The sequence below is a fragment of the Coloeus monedula genome (genome assembly GCF_965178545.1).
Source record: "Coloeus monedula genome assembly, chromosome: 1".
Lineage (NCBI taxonomy): Eukaryota > Metazoa > Chordata > Aves > Passeriformes > Corvidae > Coloeus > Coloeus monedula.
In genome coordinates this window covers 47,304,812-47,329,093 of record NC_138781.1, presented here as the reverse complement: position 1 = coordinate 47,329,093, position 24,282 = coordinate 47,304,812, and the positions used below count along the sequence as shown (strand labels likewise).

The window sequence follows — 24,282 nt, the reverse complement described above, 5'->3', positions numbered from 1 at the left end:
CAACCTACTAGAAAGCCATGGATGCTAATGAGGGCAGGTGTTCTAGGAGTATGAGTCCTGTGTCTTCCTCTACAGTGTCTCCTGTGTCTTAGGCTTGGTGAGCACAGAAAGTCCTCTTCTTCCTCACGTTCCCCAAGATCCCCAAATCCTCATCCATGAGCTTAAATTATTTCCCGATAACATGACAGGGGTTTTTCTGGTAACAGCGGCACAAGATACTGAGATAGTATCACCTATTTTTAATTCTGCTTACACTCGATCAGTTTCAGGAGTTTGAGTGACAGCCTTATTGCAATATCTTGTCTAAAACTTGCTACTGAGTAACCTTGGTAACTTTTTGTGTTACTTTTTTTTTCAAGGACCACTCAAGGATTCTTATCCACATTGAAACACCAAAATAGACAAGTGGCAATGGTGACGACACTAACTGCTAATCTCTTCTTCACACAGAGTTTACCAAAATCTCCTGGAAATTCAAAATCATTTCCCTGCTCAATGAACTTGCCTCCAAGAAGTTCAACCCTAGGGGTTATTTTTAGAGTATTACTCATGAGTACTGAACAACTAGCAGTGCATTAAAGACAAACAAAAAATACCAGCCCAAAACTAAAAGCAAACCACAATTTAAAAACCATAAAACCTGTCTAGTTACAAAACAAAGAACTAAAAAAGTGGTATAAAATTAGATGCTAGGTTTGTTAGTTTGCAGTCAGGACTACTTCAAAATCCTTTCTCACACACTTACATTGTACTTTCTTTTGCCATATGCTTTGCAGGGAAACACAAGTCACCAAAGTCACAACTTCAAAAAGAAAAAGGGTTAAGGGCAAGGTGCAAAACCTAAGGTGTTACAGATCTCTCAAGGTCAAGCTCAGGAGTTAACATGCAGCTAGGTCTCTACTCTGTAAAACATTAACTATATCCTTTTCACTTAACAACCACAACAATCAGGCTGTATGGTTTTTGGATGGCTAACAAAAGGAGAAACTACAGCTGTAAAAAGAATGAGACTTAAAATGAATTTGAGATATCTTCACAGAAATCTCCTCAGTAACACAATGTCAAGATAAATGTTTGCAATGCATTGTTCGCTGCCTTTTTTGGTATTTGGAGAAAACACACCCTAATTCCTAATATTCCTGCTGAGTTTATTTCTATTTCTGAGAATTGTTATTAACAGCAGGTGACTACCCGAGCAGCAGAACGAAAATGAAGCAATGTCAGTAATATCAGCAAAAATGACCAAGAAAGGTTAACTCTTGAAAATGTAGTATTTCAAAAGGAAAAATTCCATAATATGCAATGTTGGAGGGTAAAAACTGAGAAGCTATTCAAGTCAATGAGGACATTAGGAGAAAATAAAAGAATCTGACCGTATCATTCTGCCTCCTCACTTTTCTTACTTCTAGGAGCCTGTTCAGAATTTAAAAACCAGAATTTTTAAAATTTTAGTTAAACGTACCCTGAAATTAGAGAACATTGACTAAATACGCCTTTCTAAAAAAAAACCTCAGTGAAACGCTATGTTAATTAGAATTTCTTTTAATGGAAATTTAAATCTCCTGTAAAAGCACATCACCAGTAATAAGTTCTTTGAAAAGAAATTAATGAAAAATGTAAATCTCTCAAATACTTGTATTTTTACTTATACACACACACATATATTTATATCTGCAAAGATTTATTTCAGAAGGGTTTCCAGGACTTTCTTGAATGCATGTCCCATAATCATTACCTCCTTGCAGAAACTTCCTGCTATGAAAAATGGCCATGGTCATTGACTAAATTCCTTGCTACAACTTTATCAGTTTCTAACAAGACGCAGCATTCTATTACGTACCATTATTTAGCTATAAATTATAGTTTATCTTTATTCCTGTGTTGGAAGCTGAGCATTCTAACAGCTAGCAACATCTAAACAGAAACAAATGAACAGCTACTTCTGATGGAATATGATGGTCATTTCAACATAACATTTCCTTAGGGAAAAATACACTTTTCTACAAAAGGACACAATCAAATTAAATACTTGCTTGATTTCATTGTCTTTCCAGGACAAACATTAGACATCATTTTAAAAGAACAGAAAAGCTCTACGGTAATTCTTGAGTGCAAGCATGTAGACTTTTTTTGACCATTGTAGCCAAAATATAAATCACTTTCTGCTGTGGTGTCAGGAAGTGTATTGCACTAAATTAATCATGAGCTACTTTAAAAAAGGAACAAAAAATCCACTGCAAAATTAAACAAATCTCTCTGTGTCCATTTTCCATTTGCATTGTCATCACCTACCTTTAAAGGACAATGGAAGTGAGATGGGAATGTTGCTGAAATGCATTCAACAGACCCTGTATGTGTGTTAGCTTCTCTAGTGCTCTCTGTTGTGCCTTCAGCCATTGGAAAAGATAAAGTATTATAACCTGCACACAATATAATCCTTACTCTTTGCCAGGCTCCTAGCACAGGGATACACCATAGCAAAGTAAGTGCAGAGGCACACAGACTACAAGCCAAGCTGTATGTCTTCTTCTAGCATTTCCCAGTCCCAGATGTACTCTGCTGCAGCAGATAAAAGTCTTTCTGTCTCATTATAAAAAAGAAGAAAGGCAATGCATAAGGGAAATCGAGTCATTCTAGAAAGCTTTTGCTAATAAATCAAAGAGTTCAGTGGATGTGCCCAAATGGAGAAAGCTGGGAGCACAGAGATCAGGCAGCTCCATCCACCACATAACGGTGACTCGGCTTGCTCTTACCTTTTATGTCAGGCATGAAAGGAAAGAGAATTGTATTTACTGAGTGAGGAGTAAATAAACTCATGCCAATTAAAGAACAGAAAATACGTCTCTTTGTTTTAGACTTTAAGCATTTTAAAGATAAAAAATTGTAAATCATTAGCTCAGACAAGGATTCTAGATCCTCGTCTGTCTTTGTTTTCTCCCAGGGCAGGACGGGCCATACATGGAATTTTTCTTAACTCACCCCTTTCAAACTCTCAACCCACAAACCCCACCATCCAAGAGGCACCAGTCATATTTAATATCCCTGCTTTAATAAGGTAATTTTCAAAATGTTTCTGGGAAGGCACACTTCTCTGGACCACAAGAAATAGCAATTAAAGTCAGCCTCAACTTTACAACCAACTTTGAAGCCAGAGGGAGTTTACGAAAATGTTTTGAAGTCTCTTCCTCCTCTTTCCTCAGTCTCCAAAAGTACTTTTTCTCTAGGTTATCACAAGCCTGCCTGCCTTTCTCACTGTTGGCTGCTCAGGTCTATTAGCTCAGGACCATCTTCTTCTGAATCTGGATTCAGAAAACTATAAGTCTGTATATTAATTCTTAGCAAAAACATCTCAACACATGTTTAAATGCTGTTGAACCTGGGCCTACTTCGTGGTTTTTCTCCTCACACAGTAACTTAGTATCTCCCTCCACAGTAAGCCACACTTACCGGTAAAATGTGGTATAATCCACCGTTGAATGACAGCTCTGGAACTCCCACGCTTTGAGTTTCTGGCATTCCCGGTGAGCTCGGAGTTTCACCCTGACTGTCCCATGACAGAGCTCGGGTACAGGTTTTCTCTGCGGGCGGCTGCAGAACTCATTGGACTCCACACGCCAGGATTCAGCAAAGTCATCCACATCAAACTTAAAATTCCCATCCCCCCCAATCAGGTCATCTCGCTTGTGCCCATTGTAATTGCCACACAGACCACAGAGTTTGCCTTTCAGATGAGGTGCAGCCATGACTTCCACAAAACTGTCTCCATCCCATGATATTTCCAAGCCTAATAAAAAGATAAGACAAAAATGCACATAGAAAAAGAAAGAGAAGAAGAAATTGAGAATAACAAACTGCACCTTATGTTTGTGAAACAGCTTTCATGGGAACCTGAACAAAGCCATTGGCTTCATTCTCATAGTGCCGTTAGATTTCTATATAGTTCCCATAGCTCCCAGTAAGTGCCTCTGGCAAGTGCAGTGTTTCTTAAATTACAGTCAATTACAATACATTCATGCCTATCTCTTCTTATTTTTGTTCCTTCTTGCTAATGAATGGGGTCATCCTAAAAAATATGAAGCCAAGGCAGGACTACTCCCAACATCAAAGGAGAGCCCTTGCAAAATTCTGCAAATTGAATTTGCTATGGTAAACTTCTAGCTGACTTTGAAGGGGGCCCAGAATTTCAACCATTGCAACCCATTGCACAGGTCATGATCATACAAAGATGTCCATGTCCTATGAGACTCCAGCAGTGACCACCTTATGGGAAACATCCTACTTTTGCCTACAGAGCTGACAGTGATGGCTCATTGGGGTGAATACAACTGTTCCAATACAAGTACCTTATTTTGTGGGAGTAGAAAGAGTTGTAAGGATTAAAGATATATCAGATGGGTAAAACTGTTATAAGAAAACATTCTGAATTGGATTCAAACTGTTCATTCAAAAGGCATTAATTACCAACCTTTTGAAGTAGTCTGCATAAGTTAGCAACACTGAGAAGTGACGGTAACATCTAACCTTTATCTAATGGCTGGGATGTAATCTGCTACAATTTGATTTACAGGAAGGTTTGGCACTTCCAGAACATCAAAATCAAAGTCACTTTTGGTGAGTGAAATCCATTTTATCTGTCTGTGCCCATCTAAAAGCTGGTGTCTACCTTAAGTGAGCTGTCTAGGCCCTTTGATGGAGTAAAATAGGCAGCTCTGGATCGCAACAGGATTGTCTAATACAGAGGGAATAAACTACTTTCTGAATCTGAACTACTTTCTGTTCCCAGCAATACTCTAGAGGGACCAGAGATCAGGTGTAGACTAAACTTCTAGTTTTTACCTGAGTGACTGTAAATTAAATGAATCCCATTCTTTGAGGAGTAAATAGGCAGCTCATAAGGGAAAACACTTTTGATATCATTTGGGATAAAAACAACAAGAAACATTGCTGCTTAACTTCTACCCAAAAATGGTCTTTCTTGTAATTATTTCCATGTCTCATGAATCATTCTATGTCACATCTGCAGTAACCCTGCACCTGAAGATCACAAATCATTTTGCTGATGTTAATTTGTTCTCATAAAATACCTGTGAGTAGCAATTAATTAAGAATAAACACAGGATCCCGCTTTTAAACAGGATAATCCAGATTTTACCCTGTTCTCCCTGCTTAGCCAAGAATACCAAGGAGCATCACTCTGTGGTGCAGGACCAGGGCTTCTCTCCAGCTTTCTTCATTTGCTGTGTGGGCTGGCTTAGCACCACCCTTTCCTCCTGTAAATCAGTGCTTGTCACTGTGTGATCCAAATCCTGCCCTATCCTCATGTAAGTAATTAACATACCAGTGACTCAGTTCAAAGCTGGAACCCTTCCTTCAGCAACACATCCCATTGTCTCCTATGACAATTCCTACCCGCATTGCAGAGGAACAGGGTGAGGTTCAAGCAGCAATTATGGCTACAGAAGGGGTGTGTTGCCATCTTAACATCCTGCCCCAGTGCTTGTGTAGGTTGCACCATGTCACCAAGAGTTTTGGGAATGATTTACTAGTCAAGGCTGTGAAGGTAATTCTGCATCACCTGTCACTACAGTATATTACACTGTTTTCTTACCACCATAGGTTAGCAATGATAGCACAAATATATCCTGAGCTAACTATGCCTGAAATCAGTTTCAAATTACCTCCTAAACCCAGCATGGGTGGGGACACCGTCTCCTCCTCCAAAGGCACTTTACACCCAGCCAACTGAGAAATTGTGCAAGACTACAACTGTTAATGAGGCCAGCACAGTGGCAAGGGGGAGAGCTGCCTTTTAAGCTGCTTCATACATTATCAGTGCTGGACAAATTCAAAATCCAGCTGTCTTTGCTTCTGACAACACTGAACAAAACAAAACACAGCTTGATTTGCAGACACAAGATTAATACTGCCGTGCTGACATTTAGAAAATACTTGCCATTAAATTATAAACCAAGATTTCTTCAGACTTGAGAATCACATAAACTTTCTCAAAGTTTAAAGCATCTACCAAATTCTCAAACAGTTCTTTTCAGAAAATAACTATAGTTTTTAAGGCTGTGTCCAAGTTCTTCCCACAGAGAAGCTCCCTCAGAAGCTCCCTACTTTAAACAAAGTCCGAAAAGACTGGCAAAGGATTCTATCAATTTTCCTTTTAGGACTATTTTTTTCCTCAAGAGAAAACTTACTGATCTTCAGTGAAAATGCATTAATTATGAAAGGTTAACTTGAAAATTTTCCTGAATATTTATGTCCTTTTCACCTGAGTTAATTTACTTGTTACATTTTGCTTTTGTAGACCTGCAAAAGGCATGCAGGTATGCAGAAGAATAACGTCAAATTATGGCTTTTCTTCTCAGCATATAAAAATGCACATTTTAAAATCTAGAGGTTCCTGCTTTGATTCCTGGATTTCATTCAAGAGACTCACTATCTAACAACCACATGGACGTACTTTCCTCTAGCTGCTATGGCTTAATTACACTTTATTCTGCTGTAATTGTTCAGATAGAAGGGTAATTTCTAGCTTTGATGAACAGCGTAAAGGTTTCTGTCCATAACAGAGCTTTCTCCTTTCTGGAGTAACAAGGAAGAGTATTTACCCCTACATGCACGATAATTTTGTTGGAGCCTGATCACACTGTGCAGTGTGTGCCTTTTGTTTGCTCACAAGCAGAAAATCCAGTTAGTTTCTGTAAACCAACAAGAGCTGTGACAGATGGGATTATGCTACAGAGCAGTGCTTGAAATGGTCTCCTTGGCAGACAGAAACTGTTTGGAAGAGTTTCTTGGTGCCTATACCCCCCCTTTCTTCCCCCCGCCCAAAATGGATGAGTTTCCCATTCACTTGGACAAGAATCAGAATCCGAGAGATGTGAAACCAAAGGATGCAACATCTGTCCCATCTGGGGATGTGCAAAAAAGAAATATTCTCTGAGTTACTTTTTCATTTTTTCCAATTATCCTCTCTTTGAAGGATGCCTAACCAACTTGTTACTCGATTTCTTAACTTGGCACATTATGTACTCTACTGCATTTTAAAAAAAAATCCTTCTAGATTTATGTACATCACACACTGAGTTACTCATGCTGGGAGCTCTCATCAATTGTTCTGCATGATTTTCCTGGCATCCTTGGGATTTAAAGGAATCCTCAAGAACCAGCCAACAACTCTTCCATAAAGATTTAATGTCAAAGTGGTACAGAAAAAGTGCAGCAAAGTGGCTTTGTGCAAAAGATAGCAAAGAAAAAACAACAAAATGCTCATGCAATAGAGGAATAGATAAGCACCACCACCCCTGTGAAAGTCTTTTGTCTTTCCAACACACAAATTTTGGATAAGGACTCAACATATCCCAAGCAGACCCATAGCTGCCAGTGCAGAGTGCAAGGACTTCTGCTGCATGGCATCCAGGGCTACAGCTGGTGAGGAATTTAGTAACAACACAGGTTTTCACTGGAAAATGCCAATTCATCAGAACTGAAATGCCTCAGGGAGACATATCGTATTCAATGAACTTCCAAAACAGCACAGGCAAGGCTCCAAGCTGGTTTCCCGCCAGCTCGCCTGGTGGGCTGCCTGGAAGCATGAACGATCAGGATATGAAACTCCAGGACTACCCTGCCATGCACATTGCCCTGTAGCCAGGGACCACAAGACTTCCTGAAGCTTTGGGCTTCCCTGTTTTATCCAAGGCTCAACTCCCAGCTCTGCAAAAGGAAAACCAAAATCCGTGGGAATGCTGGCTGAGCTGTAAGCACCAGACCCTGCATTTCCCAGCCCAATTTTACTTTGAATTCTACTTCTAGTGCAGCAGTTTTGCTTATTTTTCATTACTTCCTCCCTTCCTCTCTTTTTTCACTGTACACTGGGAAAGCATATATTTTTTAAAAATCCATGTTTCCTTCTGAAACAGAAATTTCTCCATTTTTTTTCTCCTGGTACTCAGAACTTCCTGTGGAACAAAATGTTTGTCTTTAAACCAGTTCTACTCAGCACATTCTTCTTCTCTACAGCCTCTCTGCTGCTTGTCCTCTCCCAGCAAAATGGAGCCAGGCCATTCTGCTTCTTTCCAGGCCTTATGTGCTGAGGAAAGGAGGACCTGGCCCATCATGCTGTATTCAGCGAGAGAAACCTGATCCTGCTCCATTAAGGGGAGGAATTATTTAGGCTATAATTTGCAGTGATTACACACTGTTTGGTATGTTGTCATATGCCATGTTTGCACTTCCTCTGCCAACACATGGACAAGGATGTGTGTAGTCATTTATTAGGCTTGCACCAGAGACAAATGGAATAGCAGCAGGATTAGCTGTCATTCATCTTCAGTTGAAAACCCTTCCTTGGCCTGTGGTTGGCTAATGAAATCCACATCGCCTGAATTCATGGTGTTCAGCTGGCTGCAAAGAAAAACCCTCAAGATGCTTCTAATTAGAAGTTGTGAATAATGGTCAACTTGTGTGCATTTTACAGACAGCCACAAAAATCTGCATTGCCACTTTGAGGAATGAGCCCAGAGCTGGGATCCACATTATGCAGATTCACATTTCCAGAGGCTAAATGAACAGGTGTCTAAACTCTCAGCTCAACAGTGGGTGCTAGTGTCCCCCTTGAAAAAAAAATTATGCTAGATAATGAGTATGACTATGCGTCACGCCTGCGACCGTATCACTCCATAAGAAAGACTGGTTTCACTGCTTCCACATGGCATTTAATTGAATTAACAGTAAATAGTATTCTCACTGAAACAGTACTTCACTGTGTAAGTGAAATCTCTCAGGACTATAGTAGTAGCTAACACATGCTAATGAGAAAGTTTTAAACTTCTCCTCAGTATTTATCTACGCAAGGATACTATAGTTTCAAAACAGTTTATCAAAGCAAAAGTAAATCCTCTGGTTTAGCATTTTGACAATTAATGTATTTTCTAAGACTCAAAAGACATGAGAGAATGCTATCTCCCTTCCCTGTTTCTAGAAATAAGGTAGCATACTATAAAGTTTCGAATTTCCTTTTGCTTGTGGTGCTGTAGACTGTTCCTTGCAGACAACTTCTTACTTGAACACAAAGCAAGCCCAGTAAGATGGCACTGAATAGTAAATTAGGCCTTCCTTTTCAAACCAGGGCCTCCATTTTGCTGGGTAGCCCCAGTGAAATATTTCCATAATTTTAAAACATAAACTCATTCCAGCCACTATAACCATGAATTTATATAATTTCTCACTTAAAATGCAAGATATGTTCCTGGAACTTTGAAAAACCTGAATTTTATGTTTAAGAACTGATCTCTTCTCTGTTCTTATCTGTAAGTAACAAATGATATAGTGTACTAAGTTTGTATGGCAAGATTCTGGAAGCAGAGAGCTACAGGGGTGGCTTCTGTGAGAAGCTGCCAGAAACTTCCCCCATGTCCAATGGAGCCAATTGCAGCTGGCTCCAAGATGGACCAATTCCAGCTGGCTCCAAGATGGGCTTGGCCTTGGCAACAATGGTAGCATCTCTGGGATAACATATTTAAGAAGGGGGAGAAAAGACCTGTGCAACTGCAGTCAGAAGGAGGAGGGAGAGTGTAAGATAAACAACCCTGCAGTCAGTGGAGAAGGAGGGAGAGGAGGTACTGGAGCAGATATTCCCCTGCAGCCCATGGTGAAGACCATGGTGAGGCAAGGCTGCCCCACTGAAGCCCACAGAGTTCCATGCTGGAGTAGAGATCCACCTGCAGCTCCTGGATAACCCCACACTGGAGCAGATGGATGCCTACAGGAGACTGTGACCCTGTGGGAAGTCCATCTGGAGCCATGAAGAGAGGAGCCCACACTAGAGGACATTTACTGGCAAGACTTGTGACCTCGTGGGGAATCCATGTTGGACTCTGTTCCGAAGGGCTGAGCCCTGTGGAAGGCACCCACATTTTTGAAGTTTGTGAAGAAATGCAGACCATGAGAGGGACTCACACTGGAGAACTTTGCAGAGAACTGTCTCCCATGGAAGGGACCCGATGCTGGAGCAAGGAATGAGTATGAGGAGTCCTTCCCCTGAGGAGGAAGACCTGGTAGATACAATATGTGATGGACTCACTGCAAATCCCATTCCCAACCCCCCCAACACCACTCAGGGAAGGAGGAGGTAGAGACAATCAGGAGTAAAGCTCAGCTTATGAAGAAGGAAACTGGAAGTGTGGAGGCTTTTTTAATATTTTACTTCATTTCTCATTATCCTACCCACATCTGATTGGCAATAAATTAAACTAATTTCCCCAAATTGAGTCTATTTTGCCCATGATGGTAATTGCTGAGTGATCTCTACCAGTCCTTATCTTGGACCACGAGTCTTCCATCATATTTTCTCTTCCCTGTCCAGGTGAGGAGGGAAGTGATAAAGTGGCTTTGGTGGGCATGTTTGGTTGATGTCCAGCCAGGGTCAATCCACCATACTTTGCATAAGACACTTTTAAGTTACTGTAAGTAAAAGTCATGGCAATTTGTCTATTTGGGCAGTTAATTGTCAGCCACAGAATGAAACACAGCTTAAGCAATATCCTGCAGACTTCAAACTCATGGCTGGGATTTCTGTCTGCTTGTGGGCTGAAGAAATTTTGAAAGCGCTGTGCGTTTCTCTAAACTCTAAGGAGTTATAACAATATTTATTATTGCTGCCATGCTTTTTTACTGACTACAGTTCATGTTGAACTTGGGAAGTTCCTCAGAGAAAGACACACACACAAACATACACAGACACACACATACACTTGTCCTACCTGCTTTGGTTGTCACTTTCAGCAAATAACCATCCAAATCGATCTGAAATTGCGGTGTCTCGCAAGGTAGTGAAATTCGGGTCCCATTCCACTTCACTGTGAGGTGCTGCTGGAGGCTGATTGTGCTTCTGCCCAACACAAGGTCCACTGACTTTGTCCAGGAGAAAGAACGGGTCCGACGAGCATCGTTTTTTACCAGCACCTGAAAGGGCGAGGCAGAGGAGGAGCAGTCTTTCGTCAAAACGTACTGACATGTTCCCTGAAAGTTAAATGTCCGTCCATCAAAAGTGTTGTAGTGAGGATCTCCAAATACAGTGCAAACTCCAGGCTCTGCAGGTGAGTGAGAAACAAAAGCGCCATATCAGGATCAATTGAAGTTTGAAAAAAGCAGTTGATAAGAACTTAGAGATGCTGCTCTCATCTAATCTATCTGCTCTATGGGGTAGATTTTGACTGGCACCCACTAGGAATAAATATGTCTTTGGAAAACAAAAGCTTCATTGCTTTAGTAGAAGTCTTTCCCAAAGTAGGTAGTAACCAAAGGCCAGTTCATCCCTGGGGCAGCATAGGAAGGCTAACCTGTAGCTTTGTCCCTTAAATATAATGTATAGTTCAGGTTATTACAATTTTTTTCAAATTTCAGTGACTCCCTGAAATTAAAAGCCATCAGATCACTTTAGCAGGAGCTGGTTCTGTCCATATTTTACATATACACACTTATAAATATTGTACATTTATAAACTAGGTGTGTTTACATTTTTTTCCCCAAAATACCTGTAGAACCAACATCTTGATTCAGTATAGTATATATACTATATAATATACAAGCTATTGTATATGTTGTTTATACACAACTGACTTGTAGTAGTTACAGATATTACACTACCAACTGAAAGTCAGTATTACATGACTAACATGATGCAATGACTGCCAAAGAGCATGGTGTCTCTACTGATCATCTGCATCATTACAAATGGATGGAGATTTCTTATGGATGTTTGTAGCCATACGCTGATTAGAGAAGTCACAGCCCAAAACAGAACATTTCCACATTCATGTAAATGATGCTGAGTTACCCTGCAGCTACCCAGCAACTGACTGAATTGCCTCACAACCAAAGATAGCAGCAAATGCATTCACCTTGTAGCCTTCTGGTATAACAACAGGTTCTAACCACACTGCTGCCGTTTCTGGAAGAAGGAGTCTCAAGGCAGAGAAATACACACTGCTATTGCCAGCTGTATACCCATGGGCTAAGGCTGCTTTGAAAGACAATGCCTGGTTAACTAATAATGACTTGCCTGAAAAATCAGCTTAAAAAAGGCAAATTCAAATCTACAAAAAAGAAGGAGACATGAACGTTATGGAGAAGGGGAAGAGAATTCCTCCTGTGGAGTGCAATACAGTTCTAACTACACAATACACCTTTCTCAGCAGTGTTTTTCAGCCTAGGCAGAGTGCTATGATAAAGCAACTGTAAACTTTCTGGTGTTTTTCTAGCTGTAAAAAGCACCCAAGCAAACCTACATGGAGACACAGAAAATGGGGCAGAAGGAGGCCCCAGGAGACATTATCTTTTTCTTCTCCAGCTGCAATGAAGAATCACCTGTACCTATATTATAGCTGACAGATGTTTATCTAACCTGCCCATGAAGAGCAGTAGTAACAGCAACTCCATTGCCACCTCTGGAAAACTGTTGCAGTGTTGGGCTGTCCCTACTGTGAGAAAGGTCTTTCTAACGCCTAATTTCACTCTCCTCTCACCGCATGGGTCAAAGCTATCACAGAACTAGTACCTGGGTGATTTGTACTTTACACCTAATTAGCCACATGCATGCTTCTTTAGCTAAGCCAGTAACTCATCTTGGCATCATTATTACCCCTCTTTACTGTGTCTGGCAGCTAGGGACAAAAAGTTTCAATTTCTCAAGGACATCATGTTGACAGCTCCATCAGAAGTCAAAATGACCCATATTTGATCAGCATCTCTGGAAAACAGGCCTGACAGACTTTACGCAGAGCCTGAAAATCAAGACATTTAGGCAAGAGAGTGCTTTTAAAAATGTGCACTTCTGTGAGTTTTCCTCACCGATACCAATGAGAATGTTAATAACTGCTTTCCAAAGTTCATTATATTAATTGATTCTCCATAAATTGGCAGGAATCATATGGCTTTTAATTACCAACGTAATTTTTACCAATAGGAAAAATAATCTATACATTTTGTATGAAGACCATCTGACCTTAGCTGTTACTAAATCATACTAACATGTTTCTGGTTTCCTTATGTATATATCTAAGTATCTGCATGATGAGTATTAAGATACATGTTATTACAGCTCAGATTGTACTTCAGCTTTTCCAGCTTTAATTTTTCCTTAAGTTTAATGACAACTTTCATGAAAACAAGGAAATTACCAACAAAAAAACCAAAATCAGCCAAACATCAGTGAAGATCCCAGAGGAAAGATCTGATTTTTCTCTGTATTTCTAAGGCCAAGAACATGTTATACATGTTTTTAACCAACCTGTTGGGAGGGGGAGGCTGATTCTTCACCTAAGCAAGTGACTAAGAGGCAAGACATGAGAGGAGCAAACATAATTTAGAGATGTGCAAGTAAAATTGATAGTACCAATGGGATCCAAAGGAAATATTTGTTTTTAATTTCTAATGTGTTATGCAGAGTAATGTTGTTTTATGTTATGTTACATCGTGTCACGTCATATGTCAACTTGGTGCCATGCAGCTAAAAATGTATTTTGGACTGGATAGCTAAAGGTCTGATCCAAATTTCACTGTTTTCCTTAATAACCAAGGAAATGGAGGAGGGAAAATCCACCTAAAAACAGGCTGAATAATTGATTCTCTGATACCACTGTGTAAAACATTCTTGAAAGGTTTGCTAAAATTGTGGGGTTTAAAAATAAATCCACACCCTGTGTGTGTGATAACTCAGGCACTGCGAGTAAGAAAAACTTGTTGGCTTAGAAATAAACCTTAAATACCGGGTGTAACAAGACTGCAAAAGACAGTCAACATGAAAAGAATTCCTGCCATTTTTAGCTTTTGGGTTGTCATTTATGTCCTTTTGGGAGAGTTTCAATCACATGATATTTTATGGTTTTCTTTCACTTTTTCCTTTTTTCTTCTTTTTTTTCTCTTTTTTCTTTTCTTTTTCCCTTCTGAAACAAACCAGTCTTTCTACTTAGCAGTTTTTGAAATCTATTGGAAGCACTGATCTCTAGTTAGGATTATGTGTGACTTGCTTTTCTGTTGGGACATAACAGATGAAGAGGTGCTGCTGCGTCACCAAAGTTATGTTCCCCAACCCTGGAGTATGAATTTTGCTAGTTTATGATAACAAGGCATAGCATCACAGGTGTAAATCTTTCCCTTTTTTCCCTACAGTAAATTGTTCCCAGCTTATTGCCAACACTCCTTTTATCAGCTGTCTAAGGTAGAGCTAGAAAAGGGCAATTCTATACAATACTTCCCCCTGAGATTCTCCCAACCTCCAACTACTTTCAGATGGCAAGACTTGTGACCTCGTGGGGAATCCATGTTGGACTCTGTTCCGAAGGGCTGAGCCCTGTGGAAGGCACCCACATTTTTGAAGTTTGTGAAGAAATGCAGACCATGAGAGGGACTCACACTGGAGAACTTTGCAGAGAACTGTCTCCCATGGAAGGGACCCGATGCTGGAGCAAGGAATGAGTATGAGGAGTCCTTCCCCTGAGGAGGAAGACCTGGTAGATACAATATGTGATGGACTCACTGCAAATGGTTTCTTTTAATTTAGTAACCTTTGATAGGAATATTTTCTGTGAATTTTTCCAGTCCAACAATGTTTTGGACATCTACAACATCCTTGGGCAAAGGAAATGAAGAATCATTGCCACTTCCTTGTTTTGAACCTGGCACTCATAATCTTTGGTGTCTTCTTTTGCTCATCTAGACATGCGCATGAACACAATTTACCCATTTCCTCTATCCTTGAAAAACACTGATTTTTCATAGGAGGGCCCCAGAGCTATGTTCAGGAGGCTGTGATTTTCAAAACACCTCAGGCACTCAACTTTGATTAAACATCATTGAGAGCTGGATGCAAACACCACTAAACTTCTTTTGGAAATCCTGCATGTTTCTCCCAAATCAATATTCAAACCTTCTGGCATTCATAAAACCTTTGGAAGCTTGGCAGTTTTCACATTTGTTTTTTAAGCAACTAAATACAGACTTCACACTTTTACATTTGACTAAAATATTAAACTACATATGTGATTAATGTAGTTTTCTCAGCTCCCACCTAAGGCTCTACAGCTTACTTGCAAGCTAATAATAGTATTTAGGTGCTAAAAGTGAATACTATAGAACTATTAGCATGTTTTCCTTGACTTTTCAAATCATGCTCCCAATTCAGATGAAATAGTGACTTTCATTAGAAAAGGAAATGTTTTTGAAAACACATGTAGCTGTACAAAAAAGGAAGCTAAAAAAGCAACAGCATGGAAAAGAACACATTAGCATTTCCTAAGTTTTAACATACTCTCATAAAGAAAAAAAAAATCACAAGCTGTTTGGCCAATGTGGAGGGATAAAAGTCTGAAAGACCACTCATTTCTAGTAAGTAGTATGCTGAGCACAGGTAAGAACCACTTATTAAACTAGGTGGCTGCCAAAAAGTACCTTTCTGCCTTCTACCCAGTGCCTCCATTCCCCCAGACGGTATTTAGCCTTTTTAGAAAGACAAAATATATATACTGCGTGGTGGAGGCCAGACAGACAGTCAGCACACACATCCTGACCAGCTGAGAGTACGAGCATATTGGCTGGGCAATTAGCACACTTGTAGCTCCAGACCAGCCACAGGATATATTGTCTCTAGCTGGGTTTATTATTTGTTGGGATATAAAGGAAATGGGACACAAATCCATAGGAAACCAGGCTCTGTTAGCTCTGGTGCTCATGGAATAGCTTGTTTTGTTTTTTCAGGAGATCAGAGCAGTCAATTGAAGTCCAAGATGTCCAGATGTCTGGTCACACTCTGCTGGGTTTGTAGGTAGTTAACAGTGGCCAAGAAAAATATACTTTAAATTATAACTAAAATTGGTTTGGATACTTTCTAAGTAAGGAGAGGGAGGAAAAAACACAAGTTTACCAGTGAAGGGTGTTCTGGTTGCACATCTATAATTCAAAAATATCTCAGCTTTTTAAAAATAAAATGAAACTTTGAATATAATTAGCCCATATGCTGAATTAAGCCCTAAATCAAAAAGAACACATTATTAACTTTTAAAAACTAGCTATAGAACATGCATAATAGAATTTCATTAGGTTTTCTGTAAAAAATGTATAGCCATAGAGGACTTTCCTCATAACTTCTGCATAGTGCAGCTTGATATAATACACATTACAAGGTGTGGTGTCAAAAACTCCACAGGAGTCTTTATGGTCTATTTCATAAATAAAATAGCTATTCCAATTTGTCCAAATACATATTTATACAGTAGACCATCACAGCTGAAATGGGAGGTAAATCATGAACAGTATTCCAGTATGAATAAACAATTGCAGTCTTTTTGTTGATGTATTTCTTCATGGAAAACAAATAACAGAAAAAACACGGATCTATGTGGTCCTTCAGTCCCACTTCCTGCTCTCACAGATACCTACAATGCATAACCTCACTTTGTTTCTTTTCCTTTTTTTTCTTTTATTTGAAAGTCAGTGCTTTTTTCAGTAATTCTACAAAAACACATAAAAAGGAAGCAGGACCAAGTGCAAGCACCAACCTTTTATTCCTAAGGTGGGTCCAAATGCCCCTGAATTTGGTTTAGCTCTGTTGATCATTTTGTCAATTTAAAAAGCTGCAGAATGATTTGTGATTAACAAAATTTTTTGTCCCAAAAGCAGCCTTTACTGCAAGATTACTGTACAGGTAAACCTAGACGATTGCAGTCCACTTTGAAAAAACTTCATCCACAAAATCTCACAATGACCAGTGTAAGATTGTTCTAGGATTATTGATAATGATTAAAGTATATCTACATGGTTTTAGTAGGAGGTTTTCATCCTGTGGATGGTAATTTCAGCAAGGCCTATGAATTCTCCTTTGTCAAGTACAAAGATTTAATTTCCACTGCAAGTTCCGATCTTTGTCTGAAGTTGAGAGCAGTCTGTTAATGTTATTTGAACTCCGGTTTAGGTTTTTTTACTTTTAATATGAAAATGACCTTGGTCTAACATAGGATTACTAATTTATGAATTGACGTCAGTGGTGATTTTTCTAAATCAAGCCCAAAAGAGTACATTTCATTACATTTTTTACAGCAGCATAAACTAAACTGTTGAATTTTCCACTGCTATGACCACTGTGTTTAATTAGTGATAACTGTACGCCAGCCATGGAGCTTAAAAAGCAACATGCCAAAACTAACTATAGTTAACTTCAGCAACAGTAGACAAAAGAGACTCTCCAGCCCTTTAGGAGACGAGGTACTTTTTCTCTTTGCAACAAACTGCTTTGAAAATAACCCTTTGATTATTTTCTTTTTTTTCAGTTTAAAGTGTATCCTTTCACAACGTGACTGGTTTTGACCCACTTCATAGAAATTGGCTGCACTTAAACGGTACTCAAAGCTCTCCTGTGTACAGTATGTTCTTGTACCTCCCTATGTTGCTTTTAATTTGGAAAATTAATATCTGCTGGAGCACCAGAAAGGTTTGGTGTGATAATATGTGGAGAGAGGATCAGGATCAACATGAGTGAGTGGGTGAGGGAAGGGGCTGTGTGTACATCTTACCAGAAACTGGCTGAATTAGCAAAGTTTCCAATTACTATTGGATGATAGTCGTGACAAGACTTACAGCACTTCTCGTGCAAAGGTGGAATTAATTCTTCGCAAATGGCAAATGTTAAAATACCAATGTTAAAACAGCTAGTGGTAGCCACCACTGCTGTATGACACTGGGTATTTAAGCTCCTTGATTACATTATCTGTAAAAGCCAAGAATGCCCTGTTAATCAAAAAAGTTTGGAATCAGCTCTTCTCCAAATACTAAATGGGTCCATGGTGAGACAACTCTGTAAGAAAAGGACCCCTCTGTTTCACTGCACTGGTGGAGCACGGGACTGTGAGACAGGACAACGAGCCTCTTCGGCTCAAGTACCGGCAGTGCAATGCAGGTAGGACCCTTAAGACCCTTGGTCCCTTCCCATAAGGGAACAAGGTTGTTTATCCTTTGGGGAGAAATAATAGCAGTCTGCCAGTACCTGGAGGTCCCTGGGAAATTGGAGCCAGGTTCTTTACAGACCTGCGTGGCAGGAGGAGAAGCAACAATGATCTGACCTTCATTTCACATGTTTGTAGTCATGATCATTCCCTTCTTGTATCATCAAGAAGTTTTGAGTTTTTAGGTGACCTGGTTCCCAGATAAGTTATTTTAACTTTGAAGAACTTTATTTTTTTGCCTCCTTCTCCCATGAAACAATTATCTCAAGTCATCACTCTCTGGCAGCATTTCTGAAGGAGTCACTGTGCTGTCTTCTTTTAAACCTCTTACAGCAGAGTCTCCTGTGCTTTGAGGGAATGGCTGGCCCCACTATTTTACTCCTCTCTCATGTTAGAGAAGAGCACAGGAAGAACACATGAGAAAGGTTCATGAGATGGAAACATAAGAAAAGAGGTGAGATAGAGATTGATAAATTCATGACACTAATGGTATGTCATCTCTGAACAAAGCTCTATGAAAATTTCTTCTCCCTTGAAACTGAGCTAACATGAAACCAACTGCTAGTCAGTTGAATCCTCTTTCCTTTCTTCCTCTGCTCAGTATCATTTCAAGTGTTTCTGAGGTTGTCGCTTGTACTTACTTTCATTTTGATAATGAAGATTATCAAAAGCTAGATTTATTTTATCCCAAGTTACACATTTCAAAATAATTGAGCCGCAGAGTGAAAAAACAGGTATTTAGCATATGGGATTTCTGCAATTCAAGAGAACCCAGAACTGAGTTGAACAGCAAAACCATTTGATTTTAGACAAAAGAATAGGAACACTTTCTTCTTTCAAAAGCCTTCTTACAGATCATAAAACTCCATTTTAGCAGTCTGTCCCTATTTGATAAAACACTTAAATATGTACTGAAGGACATACATAATGGTATCCTCTTAACTTCAGGTCTCCTTGTTGACTTAAATAGAGCAAGCTTAAAGATAAGTGTTTGTGTAAGTACTTTGCTGACTAGGAGGATGATATTGTAATTTAATGATCATTTCTGAAATGAGGAGTAAAGGGATAAGAAGGTAAGGGTTGAACTAAACATCATAAACAAAGAAGGATAGTTGTCTATTCTACTTTGCACTGCTGCCCCAGACTGTGTCTCAGATTTCTGCACACCTATTTTTAACTCTCACAAATCATCTGCAAAGATGTGATTATATATGCACGTAGCTGGACTGTTAGTTACAGGTGTAAAAGGTACCCAAGTCCTAAAAGTTACAACTTTATTAATTTTCTTGTTTTATTGCCTACAAATTTCACAGCCCAACTATATCTTTCAAAATGCACCTCAGATTTGACAAAAATAGTGTCATTTTGAAAAATAAAAGAAAAACAAATAAACCAGCATTTTATTTTAAATTTACAGATTTATAGGAGGCAAAATCCATGGCCAAAAATAATCACCTGCCCTTTAGCTGCCTCTAAAAAGAAGGCAGAAAAGGAAGTATACTTCTATATACTTATTTTCTCAGAAAAAATAAAAAAGAATTTAAAGAATGTGAAGAAAGAACTTACTTTCAGTGCAAATCGGACAGCATCCTTTTCTGTTCAGGATTTTACCCTAATTGAGAGAAAGACAGGCTGATTTAATGAAAGAATTCTTGGAGCAATGACTGTGTCATGTTGTAAGACTGGATAAGCCTTTGAAAATAGTTCAAGTTGTGTTTGAACTCAGTGGCCTGGTTACAACTTCAAATATCAGGTGCTAAAAACAGACAGAACTATTCAACGAGCTTCCTGGTGGTCTTATAAGAAATTAAATACTAAAAGAGTTCTGTTACCACTTTTCTCTTTAGAGTGTGAGAGAATTTTGGACTCACATGCACAGATAGCTAAAGCAGACTAGTCACTGAGTTAACAAGATCACTTCATTACCTTTTCCCCCGCCTTCCCAAAATAGATACATCTCCTATGCATTCCCTGTGCAGATGCAACCTGCTCCACCCCCACACTCCTCCCAAAACAGAAAGAAGGCAGGCAGGCAGGCAGGCAGGAAGGAAGGAAGGTTGGTTCATGTATTTCTGGTTCTGTCTTATACAAGGCTGACTAGGAGCAGAAGGCATGCCTCTGTGTATGTACACTCATGTTCCTTTTCAGTCTTCATCAGCTTAAGAGATGCTTTATCTGCTTTTCTTAAATTACCTAAATTTAAGCTAGCAGATAAGCCTGGAAAATTTCAGACTGAACAATGTGTTTTTCCAAGCAAGAACTGGTGGTGGTTATAACAGAACTTACAGTGATACTGGAGTTCACCCATATTCCCACAAAGGGAAAGAAGATCTATATGGAGCTGTGCTGCTCCCCAGCACTGACCCTTTGCTCCAACAGCAGCTGAACACAGAGGAAGTCCCCACTGTGTGACTACTGCTCCTGTTCCCCACCAAGTAGGTGAGGACAGCAAGAGCGAGCAAATGTAGCTGTGCTATCCTGCCCACTAAACAGTACAGAAAGGCTGTGAAAATAGACAACAAATTGGTGACAGGTCTATGCAAAGAGTGGGGAAGTGAGCACAGGCAGTCCTATTGCTGTCTGCCTTGCTTTCTGCCTAAAGTGCTGCCAAGTTTTGACGATGTGCATGGGGAGACATGAACTCCAAGTATCTGCTAGCAAACTGGAGTGGAGCATGTTCCATCCTGCTCTTGCTTGATGTACACAGATGGCGTGAATGAATCCTTGGTCATGATTCCATTTGGGCACATCATCCACAGGGCTCAGTTTAGTGTAATCTTGTCTTTGAACATGCAACTGCATGTGAACAGACTTGAGACACATCTGGACTTAAGAAAAGGGCTGGATCAGAGTTGCACTGGCAGAGTGAACAGCACTTAAATGTTTTCGTGACTCCCAGGTCCCTGGGCAAAGGGAATAGCTGAGGACCAGGCTACAATGGGGAGGCCTACCAAGCACCTGCTAGAACAAAACCCCTTAAAGAAGGAACCCTTAAAACCACACAGAAATAGGGAGCTTGGCAACACATATTTGTAGGAATGGAGACATGCAACGGAATGCCACACACTGCACTGCACAGCCTTACCTCTGTGTTTCAATAAAAGAGTTGAAATCATCAGCCAAGCTGGAAGTGGCAAGAATTCAAGTGAAATTGGAATCTCCAAGGCAGCCTTCTGAGGCTGGTTATTTGAGCCACCATGTTGGCCCAAGATCCTGTTTTTGTCTTGTAGAATAAGGAAACCCATTATTGCTAACATGTGCTGCAAGAGTTCGTTAGCATTGAGGGTTCCCTTAGGAGTGGGCTAAGTGATGTGATCCCATTTTTCTCTATGAATATTTATAAGCAGACCACATTTGAGTCTATTTATTTTCTGGGATTTTTCTTCCTTTTTATGGGGTTTTCAATTTTGTGTCTGAGGTTTTTATTCTCTATTTTTTTTAAGGCAAGACTAATTGCTGGGGGGAAGGGGGTTGTTTGGTTGTGCAATAGCAACAGCTGTTGTTTTTTTGTGCCTCATTTGGCACTAGAGTAAAAACAGCAACTTTTTGTTAGTAATAATAACAGATGTGTATAACATTATATGCAGTCTGTGCTAGAGATGGGAGAACGTGTTCTGAATAAATTGTCAGCTCACTTGAAGTTCACGGGTTCAAAATTTACCCACAGAATCGAACTCTGCAAATGTCTTCACCTGCCGTGAATTTAATTCTATTAACTTTTGCACAGCCTTGGAGCTCAGAAAAGGTTATGTGCTGTAAAATTCACCAAGCTCTCTCCTAGCAGTACAAAAAGAGACATGTTCATAACCACTGATCATTACCACAGACTTAAGATGTTAGTGAGGAATGCAAAGGCATAAGGAGAGGGGGCAAAGTGAAAATTTACAAGGATGGGTAATCAGAAAGGAGATAGCACAAGGCAAGGAACAGAGTAGAGCAGAGCTAGGGCAAGTAAACAGCGAATTCAATAAGAAGAAGTCTAAAGGATCTCTGAAACTCAGTCTTGCCAAATGTTGAGATTGTTCCCTTTCTATAAAGCATGTGTTGAAGTTTAAGCACACATGGAGGGCCTACTAACTTCAGCAGAACTGGACACATGCTTAACAGCTTTGCTGAATGAGGGCCGGTATCTACTGCACCTTGCAAGCTGACACCAGGTAACTTGAAAGAGGGAATATCTGTGTGGAGTCAGTGGTCAGAAAGTAAAAAACAGAAACCACAAGCCACAAGGCTCACTAGAACACCAAGGAGGACCAATCTTAATATAAATGTGACAGGAGGGACTGAATTTGAAAAATGTGTTTCCTCCACAGCAGATGAAAAGAATCTAAGAAAGACATTTCCTGTAATTACTGATACGGGACTAAATGCTCCAAAAAGGAAAGAACAAAAGAAACAGAAATTTGTGTGTAGCTCTATGAAGAAAATTAAAGAAATAGCAGAAACAGTCTTAAAAAAATAAGTCAGCCTGTAACCAACAGATTGAATAATACAAATGGTTGTGCAGTATTGGAAATTTCTGCAGAATTACCGCTTTGAAACCCATACTTTCAAGAAATAATTGGCCAAAAGTTATGATGCTAAATAAAATAAGATTCCATAACCAAAAAAACCCACCCACAATATCATGCAAAGACTATTAAGACTGCATGGTAAAGCATTTAAGTCAAGGAATAATATTCTAAATTCTTTGTGAATCTTCAATCCTTTCACACTCAGTTGTCTGTATAACAATACAGGTTTAATGAGATAACTTTATGTTGCCTGACACCTAAGGGACACTAAACCACATTTTATTCCACAGCAGTCTTCAGTAGTCAGTGAAGACTGCTTACTGTCAAAAATATTGTGAAGAGAGAAAAGGAATGGAGTGCACACATCTACAGTTTGCAGAGACAGCTGCATAACTATGCACGATATTCAGATTGTCAGTATCAGAACCACTAATATATCTTTATCTCAAATAATGTGGTGTGTTTAATTGATGTTTATAGATTTGTGACAGAAAGTCTCATCAAAGATAGTGGAGCAGAGATGAAAAGATTCAAATCAATTAGCATATATTATTTGCATTAAAACTACTTGGTACCCACTTGGAATAGGAAAATAACTCTTAATCTAGAGTTTACATTCTTTCTCCTATTTGGCCTTCAAATTTAGCTTGGAAGAGCAGAAATGTAATTGTGTACCCATGGAGGAGGGTGGGTTTGCTTGCAGCTTGCATTTTACAGTGGGGAGCTGGCTGACTACTTATATACTGGGGGGAATGGTGCTGCAGGGTAACAAGGCTGGTCTTTCCAACCCTAAGGAATCAGAGTTTGTTTGAGGACTCACCTCAGAGGTTAAGGGCAGTTCAGGACTTCACATTAACCTTGGAGCAGGTTCTATAGCAGCACTGAATGAGTTTGTCCGTCAGTCTCACTTATACACTGCAGCACTGTCAGTGGTGAATTTTTACCCACCACTATTTTCATTTTAGAATCCAGTTCAACTGGTCATCTCAATGCTCAAATTTGTGCATGGATACAGCTGAAGCAATGTACTTCACTGAAGATCTCTATTAAGTTATATTAGCTGCTTGATCTCAGAAGTACCCTAAACATTTAAAATGCATCAGCACAAGGAAAATATAAATACAACACAGCGTGTGCAAGGTTCTTGGCCAACAAAGAATTTGAAGAGACCTGAAGAACCCAAGGTCTCACTTCCTACTTATACTGTGAATGACATGAAGGTAGCAAACCTGACTGCCATGAGCAATATAACATTCCCAGAAGAACAGCTCCATTTGTTCACACTTCCTGATGTGTATGCAGCATCTTGTGTGAGGCCCATTAAGATGAGAACTGCCCTCTCCAGTGAGTGCCAGAGTGACAGGAAAAGGATGTTCCCTCTTCTGAGGATCTTCTGTCAAAAGTTTACATGTATAAAATTTTACAAACAAAGAGTTTGTCATTTAAAAATTTTATATCTAGGTGTCTGTGACTCACATTTTCCCCACTGGCTTCCAAGGTCGAGAAGGAAACACTGAGAAGGTGTAATGCTAACACCTTGGCTCTCTCTTCTGCAGTTTTGCTCAAAGGTCTGCTCCTGCATGAGGTGCTATTTAGAGCTCCATCTTGTGAAAATTTGAGCCATAAGACAAAAATAATTTGTCAGTGTCAGAAATCCAAGAAACAAAGGATGATTTTAGCTCGAGGTTTCAATTTTTGACACCTTTAAGTTACAATTACACCACTCTTTGGTTCACTCCAGATTTTCAAATAAAAAATAGCCA

At 39.6% G+C, this 24,282-nt stretch overlaps 1 protein-coding gene across 1 annotated transcript in view; it reads right to left on the bottom strand.

Moving 5' to 3' along the window:
• The window catches only part of BMPER (BMP binding endothelial regulator), a gene marked incomplete at its 3' end in the record, with an annotated part of 146,189 nt that overhangs the window by 39,881 nt on the left and 82,026 nt on the right, over positions 1–24,282 (bottom strand). The window contains exons 11-13 of the mRNA XM_082286003.1: positions 19,572–19,617; positions 10,773–11,102; positions 3,448–3,784 (exon numbers count right to left, since the gene is read on the bottom strand). Of these exons, the coding sequence (XP_082142129.1) occupies positions 3,448–3,784; positions 10,773–11,102; positions 19,572–19,617 (713 nt within the window). The remainder of the gene's footprint in view (positions 1–3,447; positions 3,785–10,772; positions 11,103–19,571; positions 19,618–24,282) is intronic.